Here is a 22,956-nt window from a genome sequence, read left to right on the forward strand (position 1 = left end):
ATGCCACGTGTCATCTTTCGGGAGAAATTTTTTTCGCTGATGTGGACGCTCTATGGAGCCTCAAAAGCTCCATTTTATTAGTAGAGATATATTTTATGGCATGTATCATCTTTCGGGAGAAATTTTTTTCGCTGATGTGGACGCCCTATGGAGCCTCAAAAGCTCCCTTTTATTAGTAAGGATTAAAAATAATAGAAAAGGAAAAAAAAGATTATTTCTTCATCTGATTTTTTTTTAAAAAAAAATCTTGAATATTCTTAACACACATATATATCTATGAGTAGTTATATTTTGTAATTTTAATGATCTAATTTAAATATATTTAAATATTAAAAATATGTTGATGAAAAGCTTATAAATGAAACAATCTAATTTTTTTTTTTTGTGAAAATTATCAAAGTATTTAATACAATCCTAAAAGGGGATCAAATCAAAAAGAAAACATGCAGGTTAGTCAAGATTTTTAGTCAAATTCTTACTCTGATCTGGTATAGCCAATCTTGACTTTGCCTTTGTATGTGCTGATGTACTGATGTTCATGGGTTGCTGAAAATATATTACGATAATTGTGATATTAAAACTATAATAATGTTTTTCTGTCGAAATAATAATTGACTGATTAATGTCCTGAAAAAATGATCCCATATATTCATGCAGTGGTTTTAAATAGGAAAGAAAAATGATAAAATGGATATGTTATATCTCAGTTTAGTTTTTTGCATCGTTATACACGTAATTAGCGTCATCGCAAAGGTACAACCCGTACAAACGGTAACAAATTTACATTTTGCGAAAATAATTTGGCGAATGAATATGAGTCAAAAATATAAGGGAAATGAATAGAGGACGTTGAAACTCTCCCTGAAACATCGTATTCGTATGTAACTTATCCTTGACTTCTTGGGCCATCGTGGAATTTATAATCTCTGTTACAAAGGTGTCTATGGTTATCGAGTTATGAATTGGTAAACTCAAGATGCGTTGTGCATATAATCATCAAAAGTGACCTCATAATAGTTTGGATTATTTCGATCCAGTACAATTATATAGTAATTTACCTTCATTATAAGGCCAGTTTTCAAAAATAATAATTTAACCTCATTATGCTATGTTTCATATACTATTTTTTCTTGTTCCAAAACAGTAAATATATAAAAAAAATCATTGAGACACATAATTAGTTAATTTTTATAATTAATAAGTTAATATTTTCTAGAAGCATAATTATCAAAGAAAATTTTAATTTGTTTTGGCAAAATAGTGTATGGAAACGTGCAAATTCTAAACACGTGCAAATACTTTCTAAGATTTCTATAATTTTTTTCTAAGGCTGCATTCGTGATGTTATATGGTTTCATCAAAGAAGGTGTGCTTTGACCCGACTAAAAAATATGATTTCTGGTAAAGTTAATATTTTTAGATAGTAATAGTGATATGAAAATTAAATGTTTGGTCCGTGAAGGCTGCTGGAGTGCTGGACTGCTGCGTTATGTTAACGGTCAATATGTCTCAACGATGAAAGAGTTTGTATTTTTGCAAAACTGGAAGCCATGTGATTACGATTGGTATTTGATATAGATTGTCCTTTCATGCATATTTTGTAAATATGCTATATACATATACTATACATACTTAATTCTATTCACCCAACAAAACTTTTTCGTTTAAGGATTTAATACTATGTTTCAATACTAATCAAGACTTTTGTCTGGACCGATTAAGTTATATGCACACTTTTCTGTTGTTTTCGTTAGATTGTTTCTTGACTAGTGTAGCTGTTAAACTCTTATAGAAAATTTGTATTAGTCATTTCATTTATAAATAACAGCAGTATAAAAATTTGAAGTCCATATAGTCAGAAAACCCTCAATCGTAAGCATTTCTAGAACTAGATAAAAATCACTAAACATCGTTCGACCAATAAAATAATTAGGAAATTCAACTACTACGACAAATGACATATATCGGACGAGAATTCATCATGGCATAATATTTTTTTTTTTAAACTAGTTCGTTATTTATATTTCATGTAGGACCGGATAGGATAATAAAATTGTTTTTGAATAATTGACTCACTCCAGTGCCCGCCCCACAAAGATAGATTTGTCATATGATTATGGTTCACATATCTCTCTATATATTTACAAACAAGTAGGCATATAAAATCACAAACATCTGGAGAGCCACAACTTAATTGATCATCATCGTCATCAACACTAATAACTCTCAGATTTTGTTTTTGTTTTCCCTTAAGTTGATCAATTTAATAATGTCTGAAAGAGGAAAGACGAAGTCGGAGCCAATGAAAGTTGTGTTCATTAACACACAGTACGTTGAGACCGATGCTCGTAGCTTCAAAAATGTTGTTCAAGAACTCACAGGTAAAGATGCCATAGTCGCCGCCGGTCCTTTCGAGTCTCCATCCACTTCCGACGACCGTTGTTACGGTGGAGGTAACAGAGTCGGTGAAGATTCGAGACGACCCTACGACGGCGGAGGAGCGGAGACGACGACGGAGTTTAATAGGTTTTTCAAGGAGATGCCTCCCATGGAGGAATTGTATAAGCTATGGTCTGAAAGTTGAGTCATTAAACTGAATTCTATGTTAATAGTTTAATCTTCTTCTTTTTCTTCTCAAATTCAAATATATGCTTCATCCAAAATAATGGTAATCATCTCCTTAAGTGGATCGTCACGCTTGAGATTAGGTCCAGTTGCGAAGATTTTATTTTGGAAAGGATAGTATGAATTGATCAACTATAATACGGCTCATTTTTAAAAATTTTGAACGGGGTTACAGGCTTACAGCTTAGGCTTGTTGTTTAATAGCCCATTAAGCCCAAAAGAGTTGCGTTTGTTGATGTGCTAAAATGGAATTTCTAAAATTTGAGTTTAAAACTCATACAGACGATTATATTTAATGTACTAGGTAATAATCTGCGCATTGCGCGGAATGTAATTATTAGTTTTGTTATTTTTAATAAAACACATTAAATTTGTTTAGTCTAGATATCGGTTCGGTTTTAAGTTATTTTTTTGGTTTTTAATCACCTAAAATATAACTATTACTTTAAATTAATATTTATTTTGGTTTGTTCTGTTAGAATGTTTGATTTTTTAGTTTTCTTGGTAAAAACCAAAAATTACTATTATTTTTTTATTTTCATGTTATAAATTTTAGATAATTGTCATGTCGAACCAATGGTTTCATATTATAGTTTGTAAGCAGATAATAGTTCAAGAAAAAGAAAAGAAAATTATTAAGACAAATCATTTCACTACAATTTGGTCGGTAGTGAAAGAAGCATTAAGGAAAAAAAATTCAACTTCCAAAAAAAAATAGATACTTCAGTGGTGGTAAATACTTATAAGGTGCTCAAATCAAGGTGCACATGTATGTGTATGTAAAAGTATATAAGAATAAATGACAAATATATAAATATATTGTTAATTAATAGTAAATGACATTTTTGTTCTAAATAATACATGAAAGATAAAATTAAAATTAATTAAAAATAAAAAAGGCCTTGACATTAGTGAATTTTTTTCATATAAAGAAAAATCAATTGTATCCGTAAATAGAGGTGAGCACAGATCGAATATCTGGGTATATGGAGGCATTCAAGTCGATTCAATCTTTAGACACCTGGATAGTCGTTGACTCTGATAACCGAAATGATTTAGAATTTTAAAGAATATCCTATTTGATCTGTAAATAAAATAAAATTTATAAAATCATTGAAAAATTTAATAGTAACATTTTATTACAAATAAAATATTATTTAACTTTTTAAACTTTAATACCTATTATAATAAATTTAATTCATAAAATATTGTAAACTTATATAAACTATAATATATATATATATAATTCTGTACATATATGTATATATATGCATATAACAGATCGAATTTGATATTCGTTCATAAAAATATTGGAATTTGTGATTTGTTTTTTTTAATTGTATTTTAGTAACTGATTTGTTTCGTAGAGTTACGGATATCCATATTTTTTTGGTTCAAATCAAAACGGATAACGAATCGAATCAAAATTTAGAAATATTTTGCCTGACTTTATCCGTAAACAATAAAAATAATATATATATATAGTTTAGATTTTGATTCGTTATTTGTTTTGATTCGAAACGAAAAATCCAAAGTTTTATTCGAACTATGCATATGAGTTTTATATTAAAAATACAAAGTATATAGTGTGAACACATTTATGAATATAGTGTGAACGCATTAGCATATTTATTATCAAATCATTGTGAGGCTGCCACGTGTCTATTATAGTGTGAATGCATTTATTACAATGCTTCTCCTTTAATATATAAGGGATACTTTTCATGTGTAGAGAAACCAATAAAACAATTTTAAAGATCATGGTACCATAATATTCTTTGAACAAGCTTTTACAATTTTTAAATTCCAACATGTTATAGTTCACAACAACCAAATAATGTGAACTAATCTTTTTGTGTTTATATATGAAAAGAGGGTCGTGTAAATGCGTAAATGGTTGAGGCAAATAGCAACAAAACCCATTGTTGACCCCCTCTTACCAACCTTAACCGGTTTTGCGTTTGTTGAACCATTTATTTTATATCATCCCAAACACACACGATTTTATCCGTCTCATATTGTTGTTAATCATAGGGGTTGATTCAACGATTATTAGAAAATTTATACGTCAAAAAAACTATAATCTCTAAAAAACTTATTAGAAACTAATATAATCCCCTAAGCAGTTTTGTCATGGAGTACATTTTATAAAAAAAATATCAATCAAACGTAACACCAACGCCGACCAAGCTAATTTTAAAACATCACCAAACTTTGAACAATAATTCGATTTAAAAAAAAAGTAAATCCTCGTACAAATAATACCGTCAAAGATAATACTAACTTTATTTTTCCATATCGATTATTTAATTTGAAATTAAATTAGAAATATTAGATTTTAATTACGATAACGCGACAAACAAACGTACAATTAAGAAACGGATAAAACGGACAAAGATTATTCAGACCGAACTCGGGTGCTTAAGACAAAACCGTCTTCTCAAGATTCGTATATTCTAATCTTTCCCCGGTCAACAAACCAAAAAACTAGAGATGTCAAATGGGCGGGCTATAAATGGGTGGCCCGTGTCCAAATCGATATGGTCCAAAATGGACAGACCCAGATTAAACCATAATTAAAATTTGTCCAGATGGGTGAACCCAATTATATCAATGGACAACATTGGGCTTAACCACTTGGACAATGGGCGGCCCAATAAACTTAAATGTCTAGGGTTTGGAAAATTGGGGGAAAACACAAATTACCTTTTTTTTTCTTCCCGTCTCACTCTTGCAATTTTTCTTCGTGTTTGATTCTTCCTCTTCGAATCCTCGTCTTCGATTTTTCTTCTTCGAGTCCTCGTCTTCGATTTTTCCTCTTCGTGTTCGATTCTTCTTTTTCGTCTTCGTTCTTCTTCGATTCTCTTTCGATTCTTCACCAACTTCTGATTTCATCATCTCTTAAGATTTGATTTTTCGTGATTTGTGTTATGGGTTTTCACTGTCAGCTACTGATTCGTATCATCTACTAATATTGTGTTATGGGTTATGTGTTAAATGGATCGGTGATTTGTGTTCATAACGAAGCTGGTGGCGAGTCTGGCTACTGTTTCTGTTTCCGCAAGTCAGACGAAATTACGAATCTTTTAAACTTATCTTGTGTTTTTTATAACTTTGAAACATGAAGTTTAAAACATGAAGTTTAAGTATATGACATCTTTAAAATTGAAAATTTAATAATCTTTAAATCTTTAAAACTGAAATTATGTTGTTTACATGTGTATGGACCGTCCATGGATAGTCCAACAAATCATGGTCTTATTTGGTTATGGTCTCATTTGGACATGGTTCTATTTGGGCTTCGACCAAAAATGTCCATCAAAAAAATGAAACCCATTCGGACATAGCCAAACCCGCCCAACCCGCCCATTTGACATCTCTACAAAAAACTAACACGAACGACGTCGTTTCAAAAGAAACTGCGCGTTACGCGCGAAGTAGTTAGCGCGTATAGGTAAAAACAAACAGAGGATTCTTTGCCTCGTCTCTCACTCCATCGTTCTCTGTTCCCTTTCGCTTCTCTCTCTCTCTCTCTCTCTCTCTCTCTCTTGAGATTTTCCGTCAAAATAGAATCGAAGAGGAAGAGAGGATAAAAGCAAACAAAACAAGAAAGTACAAATTTTTTTCAGATACATAACTTCTCCGTCTAAATCCTCTGTTTCATTTCTTCTTCTTCTTCTTCTCTGTTTCATATAATAAGAAACAGACACGAACACACACACACAAACACTGTATCTTTGCTTCTGTCTCTATCTCCACAGAGTAAAAGTTCTGATCGTGTCTCTTATCGTTTACCCATCTTCTCGATCTCGTCTCTTCTGCAGTTTGTTGGTTCCTCTCCAAGTTTTCAGGTTTTTTTTTTTTTTTTCAGATTTATTAGGGTTTGTTTCTCTTCTGTTTAAATTCATTGAATTGTCTGAAAATTAGTACATTTAATTGAATTTTTTTTTCGAAATTTAGGGCTTTTTAATTCCTTCAAAATGGTTTGAAGAAATTAGTGTTTTGTTAAATAAAGATTCTCTCTTTAATGGTGAAGATTGTTTTAAAGCATGTATCTTTAGATTAGTCTCTCCATTGTGATTTTGTAGAAAGGAACTGTTTTTTTATAGTCTCTGCCCTTAGAGTAGGAGAAAGATTAGAACATTTTGTGAGAGAGATGGGTAATAAGCTGGTGGGGAGGAAGAGGCAAGTGGTGGAAGAAAGATACACAAAGCCACAAGGCTTGTATGTGAACACAGATGTCGACATTAAGAAACTTAGGAAACTCATTGTTGAGTCTAAGCTTGCTCCTTGCTATCCTGGAGACGACGAGAGCTGCCACGAGCTCGAGGAATGCCCCATTTGCTTCCTGGTTTGTTGAGTGAATTTTATCAAGTCTCTGCCTTTCTAGTGACATTGTTGTGGACCTAACTTAGTGATGTTTGTTTTTTTTAGTACTATCCTAGCCTCAATAGATCAAGATGTTGCATGAAAAGCATTTGTACAGGTGAAAATTTAATCAGCTTTTTAAAGCTTCTTTATGTTATTTCATGTTTAAAATGGCGATTTGTTTTGATTTTGGTTGCAGAGTGTTTTTTGCAAATGAAGAATCCTAACTCAGCTCGGCCTACTCAGTATCCTTAAATTTTTTAATCCTCTACATTCACTTGTAGGGACTTGTCTTTTATTATTAGTTTGGATGAATGGGTCTTCTTGTTTTATGTGCTCCTTGACATTTTGAGGTGCCCTTTTTGTAAAACACCAAACTATGCTGTTGAGTACCGTGGAGTAAAGACCAAGGAGGAGAAGGGCATGGAACAAGTTGTAAGATATAACTAATCATTATCATACTAACGTTTCTCCAATGTTCGAGAAATCGCTAGGCGGTAGTTAGACACTTTAGAGTAGATTATTGATTAGGCGGGTTATCTAGACCCTTTTTTTTTTTTTTTAAAGAAAAATCGTTTCGTTTAGAGATGATTTGCCACCTAGACCGACACTGTGTGTTCTCTATGAAGCTTTGATTAAATGGATTTGTTGATATGTAATGTATCCTTTTTATGTAGGAAGAGCAAAGGGTAATAGAAGCGAAAATAAGGATGAGGCAGAAAGAAATGGAGGATGATGAAGAGAAGATGCAGAAACGTATGGAATCATCATGTTCCTCTAGCACAAGCGCAGTGACTGGTGAAATGGAATACGGTTCTGCTGCTTCAGGTAAGGTTCTTTCTTTCTTTCTTTCAGCTAAAATCTCCTGATTAGTAACATATATGGTTTTGGACAGGCTTTCATTTTGTGTGCCTTGTTGGTTTTGCAGCAATATCTTATAATGATCCCATGGAAGACGCTGAAACTTCTTCATCACAGAACGTCTCAGTTGCTAGACAGCGCTCCCGCCGCCCTCGAGGAAACAGGTTCTGTCTTTTTCTTTGTTTAAGTTCTTCTATGGAGTAATGTATTAGTTGTATGCATTTAGTAGTGTTATTACTTATTAAACTTGGTCTTGTTTTGGGCATAGTTTTCACTTAGGGAGTGAAGTGAGTACCTTTGTGGTTTTATGTTACAAGTAGAAGTTGTGAGAGTTTGTTATCTTTCCATGTCTCTAGCAACAGTTTAAAGACATCTTACTCCTGATTTGTGTGGAAACTCTTCAGGGATGATGAGGTTGAGGCTGATCTTGAAGAGTTAATGGTCATGGAGGCAATATGGCTCTCCATGCAGGTAAAACTTTATGTTTAGTTACTTGTCTTAGCGCTAATGACAACTTTTTACAATTCTCATGTCTTTTTTCACTTCTGTCTTAACAGGAAACAGGGACGCAGAGAGATTCAGGTGGTGGAGAAGTGACACCTTTTAGGCAGTATGTATCAGAAGAAGATCATAGTTATGCAGAACCAGCAACGCCGTCTTCATCATCTGGTGGACTTCCTTGTGCAATCTCTGCACTTGCTGAACAACGCCAGCAAATGGTTGGTGAATCCTCCAATCACAATCACAATCACAACGTCAACGTTTCTTCGTACAGTATGCTTCCTGGCAACTGCGACAGTTACTACGACATAGAACAAGAGACAGATGACATTGACCACCACCATCATCATCATCATCATCAGCAGCATAATTATTACCATGGCAACACCGAGATGGGAGAAACGGGGAGCAGCTCTTCTTACATGAACGGCAGCGAGAGCTTCCACAATTTTCCTCTTCCACCACCTCCTCCTCTGGTGATTGCTCCAGAGAGTTTTGAGGAGCAGATGATGATGGCTATGGCTGTGTCTTTGGCGGAGGTTCATGCCACGACCACCACAAGTGCACCAACTGAAGTTACTTGGCAATAAGTAAGTAGGGGCTTAGTAGTAATGGAAACTCAATGCGTGTATTTTCACTTCATTCATATAAATGTTTGTTCCTATAGGAAAGAAGGAAAAAAAAACACAGTAATTTTCAGATTTAATAGAAAAGAGTTGGGAACTCATGTGTGTTGTTTGGTCATAGACAAGTAGTAAGTAAAGATCACTTGTTTGTTTGCCTGTTTTGATAGTAAAAGAATGAGAAGAGAAAGTCAAAAGTTGTTGAGAGTTGACCAAAGTAGTGTGAAGTAGGGGTGGGCACTTTACCCGATATCCGAAGTGGCACCCGAACCCGATCCGAAAAACCCGAACCAAAATCCGAACCGAAATAGCAAAATACCCGAACGGGTATTGAATAATCAGAGATTGGATACCCGAACCCGAACGGATAATACCCGAACCCGAATGAATATCCGAAGATAACCGAACATATGTATAATTAACCTTATATTTCTAATTTACATCTCTTATTTTATATAAAATATTTATATTGATATTACACATACTTTAAGTTCATATGATATACATACAATTACGGAAAAAATGATTTGTTACTCACTTAAAATACATGTCAAGTTTTTTATTTCAAAAATTAACAAAAAGTTACTTCCAAATTTTTTAAAAAATAACTAAATTAATGTCTTTTTAGTTTTAAAATGTTATGTCCAAATCTATTAACCATTCAATCTATTAAAAATAAAAAAATTAGTTAACTGAAAGTTATATTTTTAAATACAAAAAACTTGAGAAATGAAAATTTTAATTTTTTTTTCAAAATCTAAATATCCGAACCCGATCCGAAATAACCGAATCCGAACTAAAAATATCCGAACCCGACTCGAAGTACAGAAATACCCGAACGGGTTCTACACCTCTATACCGAAATACCCGAAAATCCGAAATACCCGATCCGAACCCGAACGGGTACCCGAACGCCCACCCCTAGTGTGAAGGGTCTAAGCCTTTTAGTGTTTAGATAAATAAATTATAAAGATAATAATCAGTGGATTATGGATTTATGACTAGCAAGTAGCAACAAACCCATTTCTCAAAATTTGCAACATCTCGGATCCGAGCAACTCGTGTGTGTGTTTGGTCTTTTAGCTTCCTACGGGTTCTTTTATTTGATGTACAAAAGAGGAACTAAATGGGCCTCTAATTTCACAATGTCCAGAACTCAGATACTTGGAGGGGTTTGTTTAGATGAATGAGTCAATGGAGAAAGCATTTCGCTGCTTGTATAATTTATTTAGAGGTTTCTCTCTAGTGACGAAATGAATATTTTATACAGTGACTGTGCTGCTGCTTCACCTTGTCGAAATTGCCAAAATCTGCTGATTCGTCTGCAATCATCTTTACTTTAACTTTTTGGCCTCTCACGCCAGCAGAGGACGGCCTTCTGGTTCGATTTGATATCTCTTCATATTTTTCTTCTTCTGAGAAATCAAGTACCAATCCAAGCAACAGTGTAAGACAGTAAGAAGTTTATTTTCTTTTGACTTTGATAATGACAAATATTTTAAAAAAAACTTTCAAAATTTTTTTTTGAACAACACACAAAAAAAAAAAACTTTCAATAACTATCGTTATTTTGTCGTATATCCGATACAAAATATCAAAGAGCTTATGATGTTTGAAGTTGTTTATAGAAAGCTTTTAGTTACGAACGTTAAGAAGAAAAAAACAGCCTGTTGGAGATATTATCCAAGTTGGTCCTTTGCATGTGAATTTGACAAAACAGTGACGACTGACGAGTCACTTTCCTTTAAAAGAATGGCGCAACCTGTCAGTAAACGACACGCTATCTACATTTCATTTTGGTACCCAAATCGACTTGTCGGACCACAGTCCACGTTTAGTATTGAGATTTTCGGTTGTAGTGTCTTTATCGACATCTTTGTTACTGTTATAAAGTTGTTAGTCATAGAATGTAGTAACATCTTTCATGTTCGATCCAACAATGCAGACTAGTACCTTGTATATTTGAGCCTCAACATTTTTGTCTTTCAAACAACACTCTAAATTATTCTATCAGATAGTTAAATGCAAATGTAGACACATACGGTAGACATTTAGAGTTGAAAGTATTCAATAGTTCTCTATGTTTCATCTAAATTAACATGATTTGCCCCTCTCCAGGTTTGGAGGAACTCACAATCGCTGATTTCTCCGAACTCATGTTTCTCTCGTGTAAAAATAAATCTTGATCTAGCCTTTATGGCTCTGATACCATGTAAACAAGAGAAAAGGGTAAAGAGTTCTTGTCTTATTCATCATCACAATCGTAACTTATATATACATACACGTAACGTGATCCTCAAATATACTACAGAATCTAACGATATCTATTCTCACTTATCTTCACAACCGAACTCATCTTTATCTCCACTTATGTCGGTCTAGAACCATCTAGACTCTCCTTAACACGCACATTTGTTCCAAACAAAATAAAAAGTAATTAAAATTTAAAAATATTTAAACAATAATATTTTATTATAAAATAAAAATGACTTTGAAAAGTTAGTTAGAAATTAATTTAGTGAAAATACTATAAATTTTATAAAGATAAAAAAATAGTTAGATATTTGAGCCTAAAGAGTTTTGTGAGTCTTTTAAGCACCACTCTAAATTATTCTAGAGAAATTGCATTCAATGGCTAAACAAAAAACTAAAATTCACTATCTAACTAAAATTCCACCCTTTCTTTTTTTTCTTCCTATCTCTCTCTAAAAATCTATTTTTTTTTTTGGTTATTTCCCAAATAAACCTATTATTCTGTCCGATAGTTAAATGCAAAGGTAGACACATACGGTAGACATTTAAAGTTGAAAGTATTCAATAGTTTTTTATGTTTCATCTAAATTAACATGATTCACATTTGTTCAGTCACCACAAGATTTCAATTTGTTCGTAGAAATAAAATAAAAAATTAATAAAATTATTGTAACAATAACATTTTAATATAAATAAAAATAACTTTTAAAAATTAGTTAAAATTTTAATTTTGCAAAACACTATACATTTTATAAGGATAAAAAATAGTTAGATAATTTATATATAGTTTTTAATAATTATTATTTCGTATATATATTTATATTAGATCAGATATTCGTTTTCAAATATTTAGTTTTTGTAATTTGTTATATTTTAAATGGATATTGATTGTTTATATTGGATTTGAATGACTTATATCTAAATTTCTCAGATTGAATTGGAAGAAGTTTTATCTACCCCTAGTTAAATGTTGGAAAAACAGACGGAATCTTTTAAAATGGGATATTGACACTAGGAAACATACAACAGTAACATGTTTCCAATAATTGAATTAACATTAACTTAAAAGATACACATTTATAATATATGGCACACTTAGACCAACCTATCACGAACATAACCTGTCAATCATTCAACGGAAACAGTTTCCTTTCAAATGGCTGAAGCCTATTATCAGACAACCTAGAGTTGTAGGCAGAGCTTTTATACTCAGACCAAGTGAACTCTTCGTACAAACTCTCGTCCTCATTGTTCATAAGACAAGTCAATGGAGAGATTCTCTGAGTCAACGGAGGTCCAGCAAAGTAAATCATAGAAAACCTAGATTTCATGCTGTTCGTTAAAACCCTATGCTTCACGCTCTTGAACCTCCCATTTGTCAACACCTGCAAGATCAGCACACAAAAAAACCACAAAAGGTTTAGATCTTATTGGTTTAAAGCATCAAAGAAAGATACTTAACTATTAACCAACTCATGGTGGTTTACTTATTGAAAGATTCATCAAACCTGGAGAGAGTCGCAGACGTTGAAGAAGAAGGAGGACGGATCTGAAGGGACAGATATCCAGGAGCCATTAGTTAGATTGATTTGGAAACCAGAAGTGTTGTTAGACCTTAAGACAGATAAGATTTGAGGATCAGTGTGTTCTCCAAAACCTATGATCACATTGTTGCATGCACCATCGATATTTTCGTGGATGAGAGGGCATGGTGGATAATGATTAAGTCTGAATTTCGAGTCACTGTTTTGATCAGAGACAAGCTTGCTAAGTGTGTTCCTCGGTTTGATCCCTAACCCATCAGTAATCATCTCCAAAACATCACATGTCATTTTCCTCACTGATGTTGTGTACTCCAACACTGCGTTCCTGCATAACGAAACTTGGGCGTGAGTTTTTAAACTAGAAACGGTGAAAAAAATGAACGTTAATAAAACTGTTTCGAACAGCTTAATATAAATAAACATGCATCGTGGCCTGCCGCAACTGAACGTTAATAAAATTGTTTTTAATAATCAGGGGCATGTCCATCCTTTAGATACTATAATAATATTTCAAAGTAAAAAAATATTGTTATTAAATTGTTTTTTAAATTTTTTTAAGTTTTTTTTTTGAAAAGTTAAACCAATCTATCTATACGAGACAAATGTCCCGTGAAGTTTTAAGGACAACGGCATCTCAAAACTACGAATGTGATGAACGTAACAAAAAGACAGAAGCATGGACCAGGTGAAGAAACATAGTATAACAATGAAAGGTGTTAACTAAACAATTAGGGATAAGAAAACAACAACGTTGATTCCAACCTTATAGTTTCTCGGTTATTCAAGAGACCCGGAAGGAACGGATCCGAACCGATATCAAGATTGACATTCATCAACAAGTACTCAACCCAACCAACGTCACCATTCCGACCAATTTTTCCGTTCCCGTATCCAAAGGGATAACCTGTGACTTGGTTTTTGTAGGACGTGGGCAATGAGAAGAACTTGACAGCCTCGTGTTCCAAAACAGATACTAGCTCCGAGGGTACTCCATGGTTGATCACCTTGAAGAACCCAAAGTCTTCACAGGCTTTTACCAGGGCCTGTTTGGACTCTGGGTCAGAGATATCTATAACCGGGATTGGAGAAAACCCCGATTTTAGTTCTTCGACCAGTTTAGGCAATATAGTCATTGCTATAAATGTATGTTTCACAGTTTTCTTTTTTTCCTGGTGTCACTTCTATTAGCTTTTGAAGGACAATACATCGAGTTATGTACTCGGACGAGTTTATATATAGCAGAGGAGAGGGGAGGATAAAAAAAGCTAGCAATGACGTACGAATATGATCAAACTATTCAAAACTCAAGCTAATAAATTCAATTATTTTCTCTTTAAGTTACAAAAAAAAATTATTTTCTCTTTAATGTATCGACATCAATAAAATTAATTTTCGGGATACATTTCGTGAAAGCGTCACTCATTTGTCATTTTGTTAAATAGTAAAAACTTCTAAATTGCTCTTTCATCATGTCATTTTTTTGTCTTTTTTTTTGTGTTCGTATTATTAATTAAGAACTTCTTCATTGATAATAATATATTTAAAATTATACAAATATTAATATTTTAAACTAATTTTGTTATATAATGAAAATTTTAAGATATAGAACAAATATGTTGTTAACTTTATTATATAAAATTAAAATATTATTTGATTATATAATTGTATATAAATTTTTAAGAAAATATATACATCAAGAAAATAACAAATGGAGAAATAATCTCTCATTATTTAAAAGTTTTTCGAATGAGAAACAGTTCTCATATATTATTCTTTCTCTTTCATATTTTCTAATTATTTGCTTGCATAAAATACTTTTGTGAGATACCACTAATAGTAATGCCTTACAAGTTACAACATTCTCAAATAAATAAATTTCTCCAATTTTACATCAATTTTTTATTAGATATTGTCAGTAAAATTGTTTAAATGTATTTTAAAGTAATTTAATCGAAACTGAAACATAAAATATTTGAGAGCGAAAGACTGAACTCTTATGATTCTAAGAACATCTCCAATCCAATACCTCATTTTAAAGGGAACAAAACCTCAAAATAAGGATTTGAGGGATAGTTACTTCAACCATGAATCTTCAAAAAAAATCCTTAAAACTTTATCTATTTGCATTATAGTCCTTGACATTGACAAAAATTACTAATAATAATAAAAACTTCACAAATACATATAAAACATACATTTAATATAATATACAACACACAATATTACAATATTATATAACAAAAGATGATATAAATTTCATATACAATATAACAACACACATACACAAATTTTAGAAAATTACATATAAAATGCCAAATTCTTTGTTCCCGTAATACTCACATATGTGCTCAATTAACGCATTCTGAAGTGATAAATGAGCCTCCTTAGTTTATGTATTTTTATATTGTGTGAACTTTATTTTATTGTTATGTAATATTTATCTTATTTTATTTTATTTTGGTGTACTTAAGTTATTTTAAATTAAGTTTGGTATATGTATTTATGAAACGAAATAACTATAAAGACCAAAAAGAAAATACAAAATAGTTTTGAGGTTGTGAATAGTAAAACTTCAAATTTAAAGATTTGAGGTTCGGTTGGAATGACACAAAACCTCAAAATTTGAAGATTTTAGGTTGGGTTAGAGATGCTCTAAGCTTTCTATATGATCGCTAAATTCATACTAGTTTTATCAATAATTTGTATCGATTTTTAATGTTTTTCATAAATTAAACATATAATAATTCTAGGGTTTAAGTTTCAAAAAATATATATATATATATTTTAGGGTTTGCCAATTGACTTATCTGACCTACAAAACGCAAAACGTCCATATCCAGCACCGACCCTTGTCCTCGAATCAAACAGTACGATAAATCTAACTAGACTAACTAAACTAATCTCTTTTTATGTCCGTCAATGTTTGTAACGAATACCGATCTTCCTTTTTTTCTACGAGTAAGATCTTTTTTTCCTTTTTACGAATACGATCATAATTGAAAGCTTCAGTTACAAAAAATAAAAGGAAAAGAATAACGATCTTAATTAGCATTTCGGGATATTGTTTTGATACTTGTCAGTGTCACCACCAGGCACCAACGAACGAGGCAAACATCTCAAAGAAGATGCGCGCAGCGCGCACGGTGTAGCTTGGAATGGCTTCGTGTGTTTCTCTCTGTCACCACAAAAAAAAAAATTCTCGTTACATAACGTGTTGATATATTTGTATATAAATTGCTGCTTATAAGCTATACTATAAGTTATACTAGATTTTGATCCGCATTTTATAATTGTGGTTATACTTTTTAGACAAAATCTAATTTGATAAAAAAAATTGGTGTATATGATGATATTATATATTTAATTACTTCATATTTATAGCAAATATAAAATCATATATAATACTATTTATTTTATTTTAACCCGTACTACAAATTTTTTTGAACTGTTATAAATTTATGTATTTTATTATTAAAAACTGATATATAATTTTTTAATTAATGTCAAGTTATTGATTTGAACATCTTATTTCTATACAATATATAATTTTATATAAAACTCGTTTTTTTAAATGAATGTGTTTCATAAATATAAAAATGCATATAGACTAATGTGTTAATTAATTTAATTTATATGGAATTAAATATTTTAGTAGTTAGACCTGCAAAAAGTTAGTTCTTAGAAATTATTTGAATGTTTTAATCAATTTTTAATTTTATCAAATAATTTATATTAAGCTTAATAAGAAAATTATTAAAAATGAGACTTAATGTTTTATATCGTTTGAACATAAATTTATTCATTATATTGTTTGGAAACATAATTTGTAGTGTAATGTTGTTTTACTTAATTACCGTTTATAATTAGTAGTGTAATGTTGTTTATATGATTAAAGGTTAAGTCTAATATAATGTTTCTGTCTTAATAAAATAGATGTAACTATATAAAATTGAAACTGGCATAATTTAATATTTTACCAAAAACTATATAAAATCAAATCCGTGGTCCATAAATCTGTAAACTGAAGTTTAAAATGTTGTAAATTTTGTTGTCATGGCTGAATATATAAACTAAACATGTGACATACAGAGCAGAACACGTAAGTTGATTAACAATCAGAAGTGTGCCTACAGTGTATTGAAAAAAGACATTCATTTTAAATCCTGATTAATATGATTTAGGATCCTAAAATTTAAAATAATTTTCAGACTAATGGTTTAAATTTATTTTTTAAAAAATATTTTTACGAGAGAGTCGAGTAATTCACTTTTTAAATTCATGTATTTTTTCCTCTATGATATAATATAACATATTTACGTAATAAATCTATTCTTTTAAAGTGAAACATGTCTATCTGATAAAAGTGATATATCATATTAAAAAAATATTTTCATTATACTTATAAATAAGTTTATTTTTAAACTTGTCTAAAATTCCTAAAACCCTTTGCACGGCACTGTTATCAACCATCATCAATTCGCGATCGTAACTATTACAAGCGGTATATTCTAGAGTCTATATCATACGATTCATTTAGTATTGCCCCCAAATCAAAACAGATGAATAATTTATATATATATATATATATATATATATATATATATATATATATATATATATATATATATATATATATATATATATATATATATATTGGACCTGGTGATGGTAGATTGACGACATGACATGATACTTTTCTTTATTTTTTCTAAAACATGATACTTTTTTTGTGTGTGCAAAACATGATACTTTTATTAATGGAACTAACAGTAAACTTACGCGGCAGTGTCGCTGGCAACGAATCAGCAATGCCTTGTTGTCTTCTGCGATTCTAGAGTCCGTTATTGCTCCACGTCGCTATATATTATTTAGATACTTCAAACTATATACTTTTTTGGGCAACCCGCTTCATTAGATTATAGAAACTTAATATCCATCACATGAGAAAAGATTACAAGATAAAGAGGCAACATGTGCCAAAGGATTCACCAAACAACAGGTTAAACAAAAGATAACATGAAAATAAAATTCAACAAAAGATATAAAATGGGTTATGTGCGCTAATAAATAATTCCTCTCGTAATGCTAACTAACTTTTGTGGGGGCAACCATTGTTAATCAACTACAATGCCTAGTTGGCCAACAGAATGGTCCAATTATTCAACCATTGGACTCATTATTTCAGAAAGCGAATGTACAGTATAACCTCTTTAAATTAATACTTTATAAATTAATATACACTAAAAATCTTTATAAAATAATATAATTTTATAGTCCCAAATTAAGTTTTTGGTTCAATTAGTATATCGATAAATTAATAATTTTTATAAATTAATAAAAAAATATAATTTTGGTGTAGTCCCAACATTATTAATTTATAGAGGTTTCACTGTATATCTTTATTTATAAAATTATATGTTACATGTTTATACTACTATATGTATCAATAATTTTTTTTAATTATTCCCAACATTTTTTGTGTTTTATTTTTGAGTAATAATTCTTATGAGACAGCTGCTATTATTATTCTTACCTGTTTAGCTCTAAAACTAATAGATATACTGATATTGTTTTGTAGACTCTATCTTTTCAGTTGGATTAGATATGTTGTTTGAGCTGAAAAAACATTTTAAAAATAATTACACATTTTTTATACTATAACAAAGTCAATCGATTAAACAAACTTTTACTTTAAGGGATATATTATTAAAATACGAAACCTTTTCTTTTAGAACTAAAAAAATTCGAAATCTAGTATATCAAATATATATCTACGAATGAAGTTTCCATTAAAAACGTTTACAATCATAAAAAATATATATTTACACGGGTATATAAGATGCCACGTAGGAAGCAATTCTGTTTAAGGAAAAAAGATTCGAAAGAACACAGTTCGTATTTGTCGTCTACAATGTGGTAGGTTCCTCGCATGTCCATCATCCCTTTAAATTTGATGTGAACTTATTAATAATGTTATGTTGTTTACTAAAGTAACAGTATTATATTTTCCATTATTGTATAATCACTAGTAACAATAATAATTGTATTGGAGTTGAATACTATTTGTGGACTGGATTATTGAAAGCTTTTTTTTTTTAACATTATTGAAAGCATTTTTAACCTCACATCATGTTCTATTTCAAACTTTATGTTAGGATATGTTTTTTTTTCTAAATTTATTCTGGTTTAACACATTATCTTTCCCTTAGATCTCTTGGTATAATTAGAAAATTAAAAAAAAAACAAAATTTTCAGTAAACAAAATATCTTCTTCGCCAATATATTACATCTAGTTTATTTTGAAACGGAAAACTGGAAAATAGAAAATGTCATAAACGAGGATGAAAAGTCATGCATAAGTCACTCCTTGTATATGCATCCATTCAGCTTTCCCCATGGATACCCAAAGCTCGACATGCCAAATAGATGCATCAAGGATCCATCATAGTTTGGCTAACGACAGGGATGGCCTTACAATTTTGGGAGATGTAAGCGGTTTAGTAAAGTTTTCAACATTTTTCTTTTATTTTTTATTTTACATTTGGAAACTTATTTGTATGCAATTTTCTCAAGATTTTTGGAGGTCATAGACTGAATGTTTTATTTAGTTTTATCGAGCTAACTGGTCTGCATTTAGATCCGAGCTTCTTTCTTTTCCATTCCTTCGTGAGTGGCTTAGAAAGTTTAGCATCATACATATTTTTAAATGAAAAGTTTGTGCTGACTCTCTAGCAAAAGAAACTAGAGTTCAAAGATTATTTTCCGTATAGTTCAAACTGTACCGAGTAGAGTTGTTTCAAAGACCAACCTCACTCTCGACCAAAACTTGAATAATTTGATATATAAGTTGAGAAAAAATAGAAAATTACTTTAAAAAGAAATAATATTATATTTATTATTTACTATCCACATTTGTATTTGTAAGTCCTAACTTTAGTCTAAAACATCTATTCAAAAACGCGGCGTCCAAACCCGCTTAGTCGCCGAAAAATCGTTTGTCGGTCTCCGGCCGCTATGATTTGACCTTAATCAGACAAAAAGTCGGGAATCTTAAAAGTTCCAGTTTTCGTTCATTTACACTTAAAAATTGAAAGTTTTCTAGTATATCTATCTATTCTACGTATAAATACAAAGGAAAATAAAAGCAAACAATGAAAAAAAGGGAAAAAAGAACGGCCGCTATTGTTAAGTCTAGATCGGAGACACACGAGGAAGAAGATGAATACAAAATGTCCTTTTTACCCTCATTAATGCTTTAAAGTTAAAAACAACAAAAACATCCCCGCTCCGGGTTTGAACCCGGATGTATTGGACATAAATAAGCACATCTAATCACTAGGCAATCAGAAAACCATTGGATATATTTAAAATATCTAATATATATCTATAAAACTATATAAAACTCTAAAATTAGGCTTCGATTAATTCCCGCGTAATTTCCGATTTTTTTATTAGGTGCTAGGTTCGGAGTTACCATCCGACTAGCGCCTAACGTAGTTTCGAACAAGGTCTAAAACTGATGAATGGAGTACATAAAATTCAATTCCATTTTTAGATCAATTATTTTGAATTCAAAGAAATAAATATATAGAAAATGTTCAAGTGATTTGATAGCCCCTCGAAAAGATAAAGACATGTACGGACCACAACAAACAACATTATTATTACAGAGTTGTGAAACTATCTCAAATAGTTCTCTACTTTATAAATCTCTATTATAAAAAATAGAAATAATCTTTTTGATTCAATGTGTTTATGCTTCTATATAATAGAAACACATTAGAGAAAAAAATTAATTATATCTTTTCAACATAATTATTTTCACTCATTTTTATTTTAAAATTTTATATTATGAAAAATAGAGATAATTTTTTTCTTCATTGTGTATCATTATAGTATAGAAATGCTTTAAAAATATAACTATTTCCTGTATTATAGAAATATCTAAAATAAAAATAGGTTAAATATGCTCTAATTAAAATATTTAAATAATAGACAAGAAATGATCTAAGTAAACTACACATATATCAAAGAAAAATACTCTAGGATAGCTTTAAATAATTTTCTATTACAAACATAACATACAATGATCAAAATAAGTAAAATATGTTTCACTAAAGAAGTACAATACACTTGTAACCCTTAAATTAGTTAATTTAGTCTTAGATTTATATTTGAAGGTGGTGTTCTGGGAAGTGAAATTTAGGATTTAAAAATATATATAATTAAGATTTCAAAGTTAAAATAATAATTTTAAAGATATTTAAAAAGAAATTTGGACTTCAAAAAAAATTGATTTTTTCTCTCTCTCTCTCTATATATATAAATATAATTATTTAAATAAATAAAGAAAAATTATTTTAAAAAAAGTTTTTTTTAAAAAAAATTCACATATTTTAAATATCAATATACAACACAAGAAAACAATTATGTTGGTTCGTTGGGAGAGCTGAACGGTTTATGACTACAATTAAAAAACAAGCCAAAGTTTTATATGTGGGTTTTTTTGTCGACACATGTGGTTAGGTACTTAGGTTACACACAAAGATATATATATATATATTTAATTATACAGGAGTATCCTAACTATAGAAGTGGATCCAGAATAGCCACGTGTTAGCAACCTACGTTTTTAGTCCACGTATCGGTTCCTTATCCCTAACGATGCTGAATGTAAATTTCTCAGTGGCCGGAAAAATAATTTGAACCATTTATTGAGTTGTTCATGTCATCCTTACGGAGGAGTCATGCTAATCTTCTGTGTATCATCCCAATTTTATCGAATGTCCCGAAGAGACAACACACAACGATATCAAGGGCAGATAAATGCATAAAAATACCAAGAGTTAACCAAAAAAACATCATTGCTTTATATATAATTGATCAAGATGGTTTTTTTATCTTGTTATTTTCTTAACATCGTGAATGGATGTCGAGGAATATATGATCTCATTCCAATCTTTCTTCAGTCTGTACTCTATAGAATAAATCTGCAGAAACAGATATGTGGACAATATCTAAGGCTGGGTTCAAGGTTTTTTTTGGGGTGTTTGGTTGCTTCAGTTATGTGAATGATGAAAAAAAATATTATGTGAATGATGTATTTCATATTTTATTTTTTTACACTCTCTGCTTTCTGTGTAAGTAAGATACGACATTGAGATCCAATTCCATTTTGATGATTTTAAAATATTTTGCAACAAGAAAAAGACAATAACGAACAATTTGGGAAAGAGAATACGACCTAAAATAGCATAGAAGACCGACAATGGGCTTATTTTGGGCTTCTTGAAGATGCGTTTTTCGGGGATATTTCGCAGAACTTTAGATGGATGTTTACTCTAAGATTTTTTTTGAGAAACATTTATTCCAAGATTCACAATTAGAAAAAAAAAACATTTCCAAACATAATACCAACTAGATTTTAACCCGCACATTCGTGCGGATATTTTTTCATTTTATAAATGCATTAGATGTTATTACAAATTTTTTAAATATAAAATTTTCATTTTAGTATTATATATTATGTAACTCTATAATATTATTGTTTATATTTTTTATTCAGCATTATTCATATATAGTAATTTTTAATACATTTTACTTTGTTATTAATGTTTATTTCTTACTAATATATTTTTTGAGTTAGATACAATAAAATAATAATATGAAATAATCAAATAGAAAACCTCCTTCAAATTTTTTTTTTAATTTATACATTTTTATAATACATTTTAAAATTTTAAAATTTATATTATAGAAAATAAATATGTTCAAGATAATTTATATTTGCATGCTCCATTTAAAAAATATATTTTAATATATATTATTTTAGTATATTACAGAATTTAAGTAAAACAAATTTGTTTAAATATTATAGCCTGTTATTTTAGTAAATTTTATACATAGTAGCATCCATCATATTATTTTACTAAATTTTATTGATATAAGATATTTTTTTGGATGCTATGATATTAAGTTTTTTTTTTAATTATATTTTCAAAATATTCGGTTGCTTTAATTTTTACAACATATATAGTTTGTTTTTTTTCCGTGGTGCATTTCAAAAAGTTATTCTTTATTATCTGTGATTTAATATTTTGTAAAATGAAATATTATCATTTCGAGTTTGAATATTTATTTTCAAAATTTATATTGTGTCAAGTAAACTTTGAAAAATTACA

General features: G+C 30.2%; 3 protein-coding genes and 1 non-coding gene across 6 annotated transcripts; 2 read left to right on the forward strand and 2 right to left on the reverse strand.

Annotated features, from left to right (window-relative positions):
- Nucleotides 1-194: 194 nt before the first annotated feature.
- Nucleotides 195-5,316, forward strand: LOC103832321 (VQ motif-containing protein 10). The gene is made up of 2 exons (XM_033275428.1): nt 195-2,922; nt 4,339-5,316. The coding sequence occupies exon 1, from the start codon at nt 2,270-2,272 to the stop codon at nt 2,582-2,584; it is 315 nt and encodes a 104-aa protein (XP_033131319.1). The 5' UTR covers nt 195-2,269; the 3' UTR covers nt 2,585-2,922; nt 4,339-5,316.
- Nucleotides 5,317-6,101: 785 nt separating this feature from the next.
- On the forward strand, nt 6,102-9,137 carry LOC103832322 (E3 ubiquitin-protein ligase DA2). 3 transcript variants are annotated; one of them, XM_009108302.3, is made up of 9 exons: nt 6,102-6,476; nt 6,714-6,976; nt 7,060-7,111; nt 7,193-7,238; nt 7,347-7,428; nt 7,671-7,821; nt 7,922-8,018; nt 8,259-8,325; nt 8,412-8,945. In XM_009108302.3, the coding sequence occupies exons 2-9, from the start codon at nt 6,782-6,784 to the stop codon at nt 8,943-8,945; spliced, it is 1,224 nt and encodes a 407-aa protein (XP_009106550.2). In that variant the 5' UTR covers nt 6,102-6,476; nt 6,714-6,781. The 3 variants fall into 3 exon arrangements, with proteins under 3 accessions (XP_009106550.2, XP_033131318.1, XP_009106549.2); XM_033275427.1 differs by having other exon boundaries at nt 6,753-6,976; XM_009108301.3 differs by lacking the exon at nt 6,102-6,476 and having other exon boundaries at nt 6,782-6,976; nt 8,412-9,137.
- Nucleotides 9,138-9,934: 797 nt separating this feature from the next.
- LOC103832324 (gibberellin 2-beta-dioxygenase 1) lies at nt 9,935-22,317 on the reverse strand. The gene is made up of 3 exons (XM_009108303.3): nt 13,538-22,317; nt 12,740-13,100; nt 9,935-12,616 (listed from the first exon to the last, which is right to left on the reverse strand). The coding sequence occupies exons 1-3, from the start codon at nt 13,906-13,908 to the stop codon at nt 12,356-12,358; spliced, it is 993 nt and encodes a 330-aa protein (XP_009106551.1). The 5' UTR covers nt 13,909-22,317; the 3' UTR covers nt 9,935-12,355.
- LOC117127039 lies at nt 21,472-21,573 on the reverse strand. The gene has a single exon (XR_004449797.1). It is a non-coding gene; the product is annotated as a U6 spliceosomal RNA (small nuclear RNA).
- Nucleotides 22,318-22,956: the final 639 nt, after the last annotated feature.

This window comes from Brassica rapa, chromosome A07 (genome assembly GCF_000309985.2).
Source record: "Brassica rapa cultivar Chiifu-401-42 chromosome A07, CAAS_Brap_v3.01, whole genome shotgun sequence".
Classification (NCBI taxonomy): Eukaryota; Viridiplantae; Streptophyta; class Magnoliopsida; order Brassicales; family Brassicaceae; genus Brassica; species Brassica rapa.

Coding starts and splice junctions, on each gene's coding strand:
- LOC103832321 (XM_033275428.1), top strand. CDS start 2,270: ATGTCTGAAAGAGGAAAGACGAAGTCGGAGCCAATGAAAGTTGTGTTC.
- LOC103832324 (XM_009108303.3), bottom strand. CDS start 13,908: ATGACTATATTGCCTAAACTGGTCGAAGAACTAAAATCGGGGTTTTCT. Junction 13,101..13,537: donor AATAACCGAGAAACTATAAG/GTTGGAATCAAC, acceptor TTCGTTATGCAG/GAACGCAGTGTTGGAGTACA. Junction 12,617..12,739: donor ACGTCTGCGACTCTCTCCAG/GTTTGATGAATC, acceptor CTGATCTTGCAG/GTGTTGACAAATGGGAGGTT.
- LOC103832322 (XM_009108302.3), top strand. CDS start 6,782: ATGGGTAATAAGCTGGTGGGGAGGAAGAGGCAAGTGGTGGAAGAAAGA. Junction 7,822..7,921: donor ATACGGTTCTGCTGCTTCAG/GTAAGGTTCTTT, acceptor TTGGTTTTGCAG/CAATATCTTATAATGATCCC. Junction 8,019..8,258: donor CGCCGCCCTCGAGGAAACAG/GTTCTGTCTTTT, acceptor GAAACTCTTCAG/GGATGATGAGGTTGAGGCTG.